At 39.7% G+C, this 13,542-nt stretch overlaps 1 protein-coding gene across 20 annotated transcripts in view; it reads right to left on the minus strand.

Moving 5' to 3' along the window:
• Positions 1 to 7,829: 7,829 nt before the first annotated feature.
• EYA1 (EYA transcriptional coactivator and phosphatase 1) overlaps positions 7,830 to 13,542 on the minus strand; it is an 85,402-nt gene continuing 79,689 nt past the window's right edge. For all 20 annotated transcript variants that reach the window (XM_033155405.1, XM_033155401.1, XM_033155402.1 and 17 more), the window contains one exon: positions 7,830 to 9,730. In XM_033155405.1, coding sequence (XP_033011296.1) covers positions 9,650 to 9,730 — 81 coding nt within the window. In that variant the 3' untranslated portion in view covers positions 7,830 to 9,649. The remainder of the gene's footprint in view (positions 9,731 to 13,542) is intronic.

Here is a 13,542-nt window from a genome sequence, read left to right on the forward strand (position 1 = left end):
TGGGGACTTGAATGATAACACAGATCAAGGTAATCATTCCAAAGGCACAATGCACAGGTCTACTATTGAAACAGGAGTCCCTAAAGCAGGAGAGAAATATATAATATTTTTAGTGAGGAAGGTAGTTTTTCAACAGCGAGGGAGTAAGGTTTTTTAGCTACTCTATGTGTTCAAGCCTGACACAGAGACTTCAAGCTTTCCAAGAAAGCTATAATTTTTCCAAGTAATTGATATAGAGAAAAATTAAAAGCTTTATTGTTTGCTATCTCAACACCCCTCTAAAGTAGGGTGCCATTATTCCCATTTTACAGATGGTGACTGAATGATCGCAGTGGGTTGTCTCCAACATTAGTCAGAGTAGACCAATTGAAATTAAGGGATATGACTAACATAGGACCATTAATTTTAATGGGCCTCCTTTATTAGTTTGGATGCAACCCAGAAAGTCACCCAGGGCTACACAATAAGTCTGCAGAGAGATGAATTCATATAAATCAATCTGCTCTCTTCCAAATTACTCTTGCTTCAACGGAATCAAGTATATAGTTAATGCTACTAAAACCTGGTTCCTGTGAACATGAGGGTAGGGTGAAACAACAGCGGAGGGAAAGAAAGATGAAGGCAGTTATACACAGCAGTGACAGCTCTCTTAGGGCCTTGGATGGAAGAGCACAGTTTTTATAGGCACTTTTGGCAGGTGTGGCTACTTATCCTCTGGTCAGAGTCAGTTTTGTGATGCCTAACCAAATGGTTCTCTGACATCCCTCACCAGTTCAAGACCCACTACAGGCACATGTACCAGGATGATAGTTGTTTAATATCGTTAATCAGTTGAGGGTCTTTGTACACTTTGCCTCACTGAAGAACTGTGTATCATATCTACAGGAGTCCTGAAGAAAGCAGGCTGTCATATAATGAGCATGTTTCACATAAAGGTCCATGTTTAGGCCTGAGTTCAGATATTTTCATTTGATACTACAACATAATTCGACCAAACCATCAAATCAATTGTTGCTTTATTCGGTTTCAGATGTTTTGCAAACTATTTTACTGGAGAATTGCGTTTCCTTTTGTCTTTTCTCCTGTACAACAGCACAAGTTCTTACCTGAACAAAAGGGATCTTGACTGTAAAATGGTTTCACACTGTAAAATTCGCCTTTGGTGTTTCAAACACACACCCTCCAACGTTTCTCCAATGAAAATAGGGACGTCCCATTCCATATTGATAATTTTACTATTTATATCCCACACATCTCACTGGGTTGCCCCAGCCACTCTGGGCAGCTTCCAACATATATAAAAACATAACATAACATTAAACATTAAACAAAACTTCCCTATACAGGATTGCCTTAAGACGCCTCGGGGGTCAGATAACTCCATACCCTCCAACATTTCTCTAATGAAAATAGGGACATGCTAAGGAAAAGCGGGACATTCTGGGATCAAATCAGAAACTGGGATGGCTTCTCTAAATCAGGGACGACCCTGGAAAATAGGAACGCTTGGAGGGTCTGCAAACAGAGCCTCTCACTTTAACCTCTTAATGAGTTCAAATGTTCCAATGTCACAGCATTGGTATTTGATACAATAGGAATTTAATACTTCAATCACACAATAATAACTTTTGTTCCATACTAGATGCAGTTGAATGAAGTACCTGAAACGTATAGGGAAATCTTTAACTCTGGATATTTTCCAAAGCTGCTTAAACACTCTTTCATCTGTCTCAGTATGGAGTCTAAGCTTTAAAACTTGTGTATCTGGCATGATTTTGAGCTCTAAAATTGTCTCTGGTCAGGCTTTTCTTTAACTATACAAGTAATGCTCAAAACATGCTGGCAAAAAAGCGACTATTCAACATGACACACAGCCTTAATTCTTAGACTGTGGCTTTCCATTGCATGCTTGTGGTATTCTTTCTAAAGAGTACAAGGACATGGAATTTGTAAGCCTCCAGCTTCCTGGTGATAATCCTCCTGAGCACATGGTTTTTAAATCCATATGACAAACTGATTAGTGATACCTTTACAGAAATGTAAGTTTTATTTGAAATAATGCCTAAACATTGTGTTAACAAGACTTCTTTTTTAAAAGCTCATTGTGTAGCCTAGTAGTCTGTGCTACAATGGGACCCAACTTACCAAAGCAGTGACACAAATGTGGCACCATGAGTTGACCCAAGGCACTCTAGCTGCCCAATGCTGTGAGTTGGTGCTGCTTTGTAGCTATTGCCAACTGCAGCATAGCACCAAGTGAAAGGAAAACAGATATTGGGGACCGTAAGTGCACCAGTAAATGCATTTTGGTCAACATGGAAATAAAAACTATTATTATTATTTCTTAATCACCCTTCCCCTAACCTGTGTTGGGTTTGTGCCACATGTGCCTCTAACCTGTTTCATAGTTTGAACTCCTCAGTGTACCAAGAACTTGCACCAGACCAGAGAGCGTGGGTAGATGAGCCCTCCTCATCTTGACATACCACAACAAGACTAAGGCATCAACACTTCCGGACCTGAAATTATACTACGAAGCGTCATGCCTATGCTGGATCAAAGAATGGATGACATTAAAAAATACAAACTTATTAGATCTAGAGGGCCACGACAACAGGTTCGGCTGGCACGCCTACCTATGGCAAAATAAGATCAAGGTACACAAAGGATTTGGAAACCACGTCTTCAGAAAACCCCTATATGAGGTATGGGAGAGATATAAAAATCTATTAGAAAGAAAGACTCCGAAGTGGCTTTCACCACTGGAGATGATGTCCTTAAAAAAGACAAATATGAGAGAGAACTGGCCAACATACGAAATGCTACTCAAAAAAGACGGAGCGAATTGGAAATTAAGACCATATGAAGAAGTCAAAGAATATGTAAAGGATTGGCTACACTACCATCAAATAAATGAACTATTTAGAAATGATTTGAAGAAAAATGGCTTTAGTGATGTTAAATCAAGATTTGAGATAGAAATACTTAGCAATAATCACAAAATATTGTCCAAAATGTATAAAAATTTGCTGGAATGGGAATTGAAAGATGAGGAGGTGAAATCGGTTATGGTTAAATGGGCAATGGACTTTGGGTATAACATCATGATGACAGATTGGGAAAGACTCTGGAGAGAAGGTTCAAAATTTACGGCCTGTAACGCATTAAAAGAAAACATGTTCAAGATGTGGTACAGATGGTATATAACGCCAGCAAAACTGGCAAAAATGCACAAGGGTAACAACAAATGCTGGAAATGTAAAGAAAAGGTGGGAACTCTTTACCACATGTGGTGGGAGTGCCAAAAAGTTAAGAGTTATTGGAATGAAATTTACAATGAGATGAAAATGATATTAGGATATAATTTTGCCAAAAAACCAGAGTCTTTATTATTGGGTATAACAGGTATAGGAATTAAAAGAGATGATACAAAATTGTTTCAATACATGGCAACAGCAGCCAGAATTCTATGGGCCCAAAATTGGAAACAGGAAATTTCACCGACAAAAGAGGAATGGGTTTTGAAAATGATGACCTACGCGGAGTTAGATAAAATGACAGGGAGAATCAGAGACCAGCGAGACCAAAAATTTATTGAAGATTGGAAAAAATTTACAAATTATTTAAAGAAATATACACAAATGAATACGTTGATAGGATTACAGGAAGCTTTGTAGTTAAAAATAATTATTATTGTATGATGAAATAAAGATAAATTGTTTAAGATAAGAAAATAAAAGCAATAATTTATAGAATAAATATAAAAACAAAGACTTGTACTGTTGAAACCAGACGGAAGGATTGTTGGAAGTTCAGGCCTGAAGAGGCCAAAATACATGATGATTAATATGTAACAAATTGTAAATATAATGAATATTTGTGAAACTTAATAAAAAGACTATGAAAAAAAAAAAAGACTAAGGCATCAACAGGTATGCCAGCCAAATCATTGGAAGCTCCCCAAGAGCAATCAGGAATACCTTCTGGGCTGGACCATATTAATAGGTCCCCCATCCCACTGGCAGGGAGGAGAGAGGGATCAGCCATAGTCAGCCCAAGCCTCACCAGGGAATTGTCCAATGGCAATGGCATGATAACCATCTTCCCAAAAACTGGATGCTTCCCAACCCAATATGTTGTGAAGACCAGATCAATGACAGTGAAATTAGTCCTCAATTCCAGGTTGGTGCCAGTGCAGGCTGATCCACTCGAGTTACTGGGCCACAGGCCCCCCACTGAAAACTTCAGGCAATTTAGTAATAATAGTAATAATAGTTTTATTTTTTATACCCCGCCCATCTGGGTGGGCTGCCAGATTAAAAAAATTCCCTCCTCAAAATCTCAAAGCCTGTCTCCTACATATTTTATATTTGACCTCATGGAGGTATTTCTTCCATTTTCCTGTTCTCTACATCACTCAGCAACAAGGCCTCTCCCATGAGTTGCTATGCAGAAAAACCATATGACTTATTGGACTGGTTAAAATTCAGCCCTACTAGAAAGGCTCCCACTCCATCTGTTGTTAGGAGACCTATCCCGTAGAGCCACTGTAGCATATATGGGAGGACTACTTCAAGAACAGGTCCATGTGGTAGCCTTAGACTGAGAATCCTTCATGGCAATTTATTACCCTTTGCTATTTTGGTCACAACCATTACCTATTACACCTAAAGCAGAAGAGATGGAGTATATAAGCATATCTGTCTCCTGTTCAATTTCCAAAAACTGTCATAAATGAGCAATCCCGGGTTGTATGCATAAACGATTAATTTGATGTATGCATGCTTCTTATGAGAATGCTATATTTGCTTCTTTGAATTTCATGGTGCTGTGTACTGAAAATGTTTTATGGGCTAAAATAAAATATTTATCTCATTTTGAGACGCCTGAGCCAAATCACATCACTTTTAATTTCCTGTTCTATACACACATACCTCTATCCTGGTCAAACTGCCCCGACATGAGCAAAGTATTTGCTCTGAATCAGTGTGACATTTATACTTAACGCTTGCAGCTAACAAAAATATACAGATGATTGGAATATGCAGATCATGCCTGGACTGGATGCTAAAAAGTTGGGACCAGAGCCATGCAGAGCTGGCAGGATTTGGAAGGTAACAAAGAGGTAGTACTGTGTATACAAGCAAAGGGTCAAGAAAACAATGAGGGGATATTCAAGCTCGATGGTGAGGGGCATTAGAAAATCAGGTTAAAGATCATGCCTTTGGATCTTAAGGGAACTTCTTACACCCAGACACTTTGTGTAAGCACAGATACATTTTATGTGGGTATATCTCACTGTATAGGCATCAGCTAAAAAAAAACCCCCTGCAAGCGTCCTGTGAGGTCATCAGTCAATTTTTGCAAGGACAGGGAATGGAAAATTCTAGCATAAGGGGAGGAGGGTGATTTTAAAAAAAGGGGGGGGGGAGAAGAAGGGAAGCGAGTGTGAACACCTGACACAATTAGCTCCAGTTGTGTCAACTGAAGGGGAGGCTTCAAAGAAGAACTTGCTGAACAACAGAGAGCAGGATGATCTGCCTGTTCCACTGGTCTTGCCTTGGGCAGTTGTCATGATACCTCCTGTTGTGGTTGAAACCTTGTGGGCATTTGTTTTGAATTGTTGTATGTAGTCTTGTAGGCATTTACATTACTTTCTGATTTGTGGTCTGGGTTCTGTTTCTGATTATTTGGTATGTATAACATCGGCTAAACTCTCAAACTAACCTGTCAGTGCTTACACTATCATTTTTGTTTCGTATAATCCCAATACGAATCCAGCAATGATCCTTATTCTTTTTAAACAAACAGAAGTGAAGCTAGCTTTTTAAAATGAGCAAAAAACCGTGTGTGTGTTACGGGGGGGGGGGGCTTTCAAAATGAACTACTACCAATCCTCCTCCCCAGAATTTGGGTTATATACTCTGCTATCAGTACAGAAAGATACTACCTGCTTTGAGCATCTGCACTGAGTGTTTCCAGGCTCAGTTCAAAATGCTGTCTTTTTCATTTAAAGTCCTAAATGACTTGGGTCCTGATTATCCCAGGGAACACCTTCTTTCATGAGTCCTGCCGCCCACCACTTAAGTTCTTTTGCTGAGGCCCTGATCAATCTTCTACTCTAAGGAGACTAGCTTAGCCCTTGACAGGCCCTTTTCTATATGGATATTGTGCAACTCTGCCAAGAGACTCACAGCAAATGCTTGGGTTGGCCTTTGTAACTCCAAGGGAAGTTGAAATAAAATAATTTTGAAGCACACCATTCTTTTGGGGACTGAATTATGAGAACGTATTTTTTCTTTGTTAATATTGTAACCTAAATTTCAGCCAGGGAACTCAAGAGCAGCATGTTTTTCCTTACAAGAACCCGTGAGGTAGGTTATGCTGATAGTGTGTAGCTTAACTTAAAAAATAAGTGGATGTATGAACTTGAATTTCCCCCCCCCTACACACACATCCAGGTGCAAATCTCTGGCAACTGTAAGCAGTAATATGAGCAAATATGTATTAAGGGATGGGAGAAATCAAATACATCCAAGATAAAACTCTTTAATATGTCACAAATCAATTTTATTAATTTAAACACAAAATGAAGGAAGGAAAATTTCTGTACACAATTGTGGACACAACACACTTTTTGTACAATAAGGCCCAGACAAACTTTTTTTTAGTCAGCATGTTGACTACAAAAAATTGAAACAAAGGGGGGAAAGTTCATCTCTTGCTTAAAGCAAAAAGGTGGGGGGGGGGAAAACTAATTACAGCCCCTGTCATTAAAAGATTTGTGTATATGTGCTAAACTTTACAGACTGTGAGTAGTCCCTGAATTGGATTGCTCTTGGTACATAAAGTTATTGAAGGCTGGGGGGGGCATATTTATAATCAAACAATTTGAAACAATCCATAACATAATTATAAAGTGTAGCAGCAGTATGCATCTTCCACAAAAATAGGGTGTTTACCTCACAGTTACTGTGGTTGCTTGTAGCTGGCTTAAAAGCTGATTTATGTTGCAGAAAACAACAACAAGAACTTTAAGAAAGGACTAAAATAACTGCTGCTGAAGCCTAACAAAGACACCAGTGAAAAAAACAGTACCAAGGTTTAGGGGGGGGGAGGGGGGAGTCATATAAACCACATGCAGCTGTATCAAAGGCCTTCCCTTAACCACATTTACAAGATTAGGGGCAGGTTGCAGGATCAGGTACTACCTTCTCCCAACCCTCTGATTTGCAAATCTCACATTTCCACCTTAATAGAATCCTATGCATGTACTCAGAAATAAATCCCACTGGGTTCAGTTGGGCTTACTCCCTGGTAAGAATGTAGGATTGCGGCCCAATAAACCCAATTGAGGAAACTGGTTACCCCTAACCATAATGACATTGATGCTAATGTATTCGTTTACCCCAGTTACCAGCAGGAGGGAGGAATTCTCTCTGTGGAGGGAAGAGGATGTTAACCATGGTTAAGAGAATCACATTGATAATATTTAAAGAAACGGACTAGATTGTTCATGTTCTTCATGTGTTACAGAAGATGGGAACAGTTAAAATGTAATAGAAGCTAGTTACAAACAGTCTTAACAAAATTGGCAATGAATATTTTTACTATGCCCATTGCCGGCAATGGACCAATAGAAAAATCTGGTTCCTGGTTAAAATTAAGGATGCACCAGACATTTGCCAGTTTCTAATTTCATATTGTGGGCCTAAAGGTAAAAGAATTGTATGCCAAAATTCCCACACTCAAAGTTTGAAGGTTTTACAAAATCAGTGTTGGTTTATTTTTGAGCTGCATAATAATTTCAGTACTTACTGTAAGCCACATTTGGGGGGGTACTCTCACAATAAAGGTAGGAGAGGCTGGGGGCATGAACTGTTTCAACAGCTAATGCAAACCAACACTCACAGCCATGCTTTGCCCCATCCACCTGATATTTTACTAGGTTATCACAGTGTTACATCAGCTTGCTTGACAGCTGCTCATTGTGAAACTAGAACTGTCATTACATTCTGCCTGTTTTTCAACAGATCTGTGTGAGGTTTAAAGCATTAAAAAATATTCAAGCAAGAAATTTATTACTTTTTTGAGAAGAAAGGGACCGAGACGGCAATAGGTTTCTGATGATCCATAGTTCATTTAGTATGTACTCACTAGATCTCAGAAAGACCTCTCCCTTTGCACTTGAAAATAAAGTGGTTGCATTCAGTTTTAGTTTTTCAGTGCATGAACACTTTGTTCCAATTTTTCTATAAGTCAAGATATGTTACATGACATACTTTTAAAAATAACCCAGTCCTCTACCTTTTTTGGGGGGGAGGGAAATCAACAGATAGATTATTTACTTCTCCCACATTCAGTGTTTAGCAGTAAAGCCAATTAAACGAAAGAGATCACTTCAAGACTATAACATATGTACTCAGGTATAATACCTGAGCAAAAAATGACATCAGTTGAGAGTACACATGTGTATTTAAATTGCTGCTTCTTTTGGCAAAACACACTGAAACAGAGCCAGATCAAGCCTTCATCATACATAGGTATTTTGTCAAGAAAACTGGCAATTTAAACACGTAAACCATTCTAACCTGATGTGAGGCCCATATATTTTGCACTTATAGGCAAGTACAAAATGTAAACAAGAAGCCCGTGATGGGCATGGTGCAAGTAGGGGAGGTATGTTTAGCTATTATAGATTTGCCAATGAAAAAACCAGAAGAACAGAAAGAATAAAAAGTGATTCCTTATTGACACTTGACATCCATGCTTTTGGTCTTGACAAATTGATCTAAAAAAAAATATCAATTATCTACATATTTATACACAATACTTTCATAAGGCACAGCACAATAGTTTGTGCATACACTGCCTCATACTTCACCAAAAAGCCATTACTACCTTTCAATAGTATTTGCCTAAACAATATGTAAAACGTCATCCATTCATTACAAATTTACACCAAAACATTCTTCCTGTACACGATTGTCTCAGTGATGTACCTATTTGCTTAAATTAGACATACTTTAAACTACTTTGCAATGTGCTAAAATTCAAAATCAATTTGTTATCAGAAGGCAAACACTCATTACAGCCTTTCATTTATCATACATTTCCACATTTAGGTGATGGTGCCAAAACAGAGTCTGTTCATAAATAAGTAAAGATTTACAGAGTACCCTGGGTCTGAGAAACTAAAAGAGGGAGAGAGAAAGGGGGGGGGGAGTAAACCTTTTCAAGAAATGTACGCATGGGATTCTTAAAAAGAAAAAGCTCAGTCTTTGTTGTGCAATCAAGTTTGTTGTATTTAAGAAGGTGTATGTGCGCCACAATGAAGATTCTAGAAACCACAAAGCACTTCCCAGTCTCTTCACAGGTACGAACCTTTCAATGTGGTGAATGTGATAAGGACACACTGTTAAACATTCTCATCATGGCTTGTTTTCATTAGATTCACAGTACTAGAATCAACAGCTGTTTCTGAAGACGAGAGACATGCTCCTCCATTTACTGCTAGGGCAAAGGTTGAGACCAGTTGCAGCTGTACATCAACATGATGAAATCACAAATTTCTGTAGCCCAGCAATGACACAAGTTGCAGGCACACTGTCCATGGGCGCAAGGGAAGTTCTGGGGTTACAAAGTGCTACTATAAGTACTCCAGTTCCAAGGCATGATGAAGGGCCATAAGGTCAGAGTGACTTGTGATCCTCCAGAATGGCATGGCATGCTGTGAAAAATAAAAACACAATGTAAGGACGCAAAGCTGTATGTTATTTTGCGAGTACAGCTGTGCTTGGCACATTTTATATTGGAAAGCAGGCAAATGAAAATGCGAGAATGGCTGCATAAGATTCAGAAGCAAAACATTACGATTTTTACAGAGGCAGGACATATCAAAACAGACCATATAAAGCGAATGCAAAAAACCACAGTGCTTAGCTGCCCTTTCTTTTTTCTACACAGTGTTTACTACAAATGCAGATCCAAATTCTCTATTAAGAATTCTAGCTGTTGAGCTAAAAGTCTACAGCTGGAGCCAGGTGCCCCCTGTGGCCAGAAGGTAAAAGCTGTAGTACAAGACAAGACATAGGGCCAAAGTCTGCAGCATCAGCACCTCCACACAGGTAGCCTCTTTCTGCCAATACCCAAGGGAAGAATGGGATGACTTAACAGTGTGGTGAGAAATGTACTTATGAGATCATATTGGGAAGAAGTGTGATAAAATATTCCTCAGTTTCAAAGACATACTAAGCTGCATTATGTATTCCTGCTCCATACTAATGTTCTCTGAGACTAATTCGATAGCTGGCAGTGGCTTTGTGGTCAGACAACATAGTTTTTTTCTCTGAAAGAATGCAACAAACATTGGGTAGATTAAATCAGGGCTGTTGATGGTTACTTGGCAAAGGAAACTAAGTTTACTGGGTTGTATCCAATGGTGTCCCTCCACGAATGGAAGTTTCTTTAATTCAGTAGAATGAGGAGGAAGCTATTTTTGCTGATTCACCCTCTCACTGCAGTCCTTTGCACCACCTGCCAAATTGTTCATAGGGTCCTCCAAGGGAACCGATGGGGACCATGATGGGGCTACATGGGCGGGGAGGGGGGAATGAATATGCAAAAGTCACCTTCCTTCCTTCCCTCCCTGTTCCACTCAGAAATTCTCCACTGGATTAAAGAGGTTTTTGTCAACAGAGACATGCAACCTAGTTTGTTTTGCTGCACCTACATATGATATGGTGTTTAAAGACCTACAGAAGGGGAGCTTCACAAAACACAACATATTAATAACCAACATTGTGCCCTCCATATGTTTTTGGACTCCAACTCCCATCATCCCTGGCCATTGGCTTTGCTGGCTGGAGATGTTGGGATTTGGACCCCAGCAACGTCTGGTGGCCCCCATGTTGGCTACCCCTGGTATAAAGCAACATAGTAAAATGAACAGCAGGAATCCAAAGAGCACTGCAAGAGCATGAAGTTCTGCGACTCATGGGTGTGGTGCATTAGTGGCACAATGCCAGTTTTCATTTCAAAATGCACTCCTTTGCATCATGCTGGAATTCCATTTCAGAGGGTTCCCCTGACCACCAAGAACAGATTTTCAGAGGTTAAGATAGGTCTGCAGTAGAAAGGTGGACTGGAAAGACTCCGCTGTTCATATGGAAATCCATAACCTGTCCTTGAAACCTAGGTTAAAGGCTGCATTCCTAACCATGTCTACTTGGAAGTAAGTCCTATGAAATTCAATAGTGCTTAATCCCTGTTAAGTGTGGTTATGAGTTCAGAGGTTTCCTAAGTATGTAATTCTTCCTGCTTCATAATTAATATTTCTTCAGCACAGCAATCCTTTAAAATCTGTACCAAAATACGTAGCTGAACAGCCTCATTAAAGAAGCAAATCTGAACAGCTTTTTCTTGGAAGGAAAGAAAGAAAGCTGGTTTCTTAAACTGGAAACCTACAGAGATAGAGAAAATATTTTCTTTGTCCACAAGACATATATCCCAAAATGATGCAGCATTTGGTGACAATACATTTAATAGTGTATTGTTTGCTGCCAAAACATGCTTGTTTAAAACTTTCTGGCAGGTGAATTGAACAGGTTATTAAAGCAAAGAATCAAAATATATCACTGTGTTGCCCAAATCATTTTTTTGGCTAACCCTTTCCGAGTGATTCGTATTATACTGGCATTGTTCATGTTGACATTGTAACAACTTTCCCATATGAAATATCTTAAAGATGAATGTTTACGTTTCATTCTACTAGCTAAATAAAATGAAATTTTGAATCTGGACTTACAAGTGTGTTTGCAAGACACCTGAATAAACCAAAGATATGAACAATATGGGGTGGGGGAAGGGAAATACACAAATATCATTCACAAGGGGTGAAAATGTAATTGTGAAACCATACTACCCTAAAGCTATACAAGCAGGACTTCTGGTGTCAGTGAAATATTTTATATGAATAATAAGAAAAGATAGCCATAACCTTTCAGAGAGAAAACATTCAAGCTATCCCATGGGAAAATATTTGACATTTAAAATGTAAAGGAAGTGAAATATGTTTTGGATTCTATTATTTTAGATGTGCACAGTTCATTTTAGAGTATGCAATGAACAGCTGAATCCTTTTTTAAAATCTTAAGCTGCGGCAAACCATGACTTAAGTGCAAACGCGTGTGCTCCTGGAGAGAAAGCTATGGCAACTTTGCTTCTCCATAGTCATTTTGCTGCTGTGTTGCACCAAGCAAAACCCTGGCTTGGCTTAGTGTGTCATCCACACCTAGGTTTATGGGTTAGCTTTCTCCAGACTAGCCACAATCTGTAAACCAAGAATGAATCTTTATTACAGCATGTAGTTAGAGCTAAATCGCAACCCTGTGTTTGGATGACACACTAAGCAAGGTTATGGCATGGATCAGCAGGGTTTAGCAGCAAAGAAATTGGGGAGGGGTGAAGCAGGCTTAATCTCATTGCTGGGAGCCTACATGTTCATGCTAAGGCATGGTTTGGCTTGTGAGCAAGACCAGAGAAAGAGGCAATCTATATGGCACAAATGGGGCAAAGCTGTACCCTGATTTTATCTACTAGGCATTCCCGCAACTCTTGCATCAATAGTAGGAAGTTGGAGTCTGTCTAAGAGAGATGTGGAGATTTCTGGCAAAGAAGGGAATGGACTGGTTAGGGCTGTGTTTTCCTCCTCCCAACGCCTTTTTGCTGTCCTTTGGCTCACCCAGGGCTTGGGCTCAAGCTACTCCACTTGGGAACCTAGGTTGTGGTCAGAAAGGGAAAGATGAAGCAGCCCAGCATAAGCCCTGAGTGACAGCAGGAGGGGGAAATTGCCCTAAGTTAATTCACTTCATTCTCCACCCATATTTGTCAGTACTCCAAGCCTGGCTCCTGTTTAAGAGTCTGAGGACAAAACAAGGCTTTGCTGGGTACATCTAGTCAACAACAGCGGGTAGCCAGATGCCTCTGGGAAGTTTGCAATCAGGGCATGAAGGCAACAGCTGTTGCAGTATCTTCTATTCCACCTACCTGGTTATGAAGAGACACAACATGCTTGGACAGCATCCATTTACCGTATTTTTTCGCTCCATAGGGCGCACTGGACCATAGGGTGCACCTTGTTTTTAGAGGAGGAAACAAGAAAAAAAATATTTTTCTGGTTTTCCTCCTCTAAAAGCCCTGGTTTTTTTTAGGACCAGCTAAAAGTTCTGCAGCTTTTTTGCAAAGGGAAAAGCCCTGTTTTTTTGAGGATCAGCTAAAGGTTTTGCAGCTTTTTTTGCAAAGGGAAAAGCAAAGCTCCTTTTGCAAAGGGGGAAAAGCCCCATTTTTATGTGGTTCAACTCACATTTCTGCAGCTAGTCACATGTCGCTGGGGAAACAAACAACCTCCCTCTGCAGCACATTCAACAATGGAGGCCTGGGCAAGGGGGCGGGGCTGAAAGGGAGCCGGGACTCTTATCTCTCTCCCGATCTCTTGCTGATCAGCTGCTGAGCGGGGTCCTTTCAACACCCCCTTTTCTCTTT

The sequence above is a fragment of the Lacerta agilis genome, chromosome 7 (assembly GCF_009819535.1).
Source record: "Lacerta agilis isolate rLacAgi1 chromosome 7, rLacAgi1.pri, whole genome shotgun sequence".
NCBI classification, from domain to species: Eukaryota; Metazoa; Chordata; class Lepidosauria; order Squamata; family Lacertidae; genus Lacerta; species Lacerta agilis.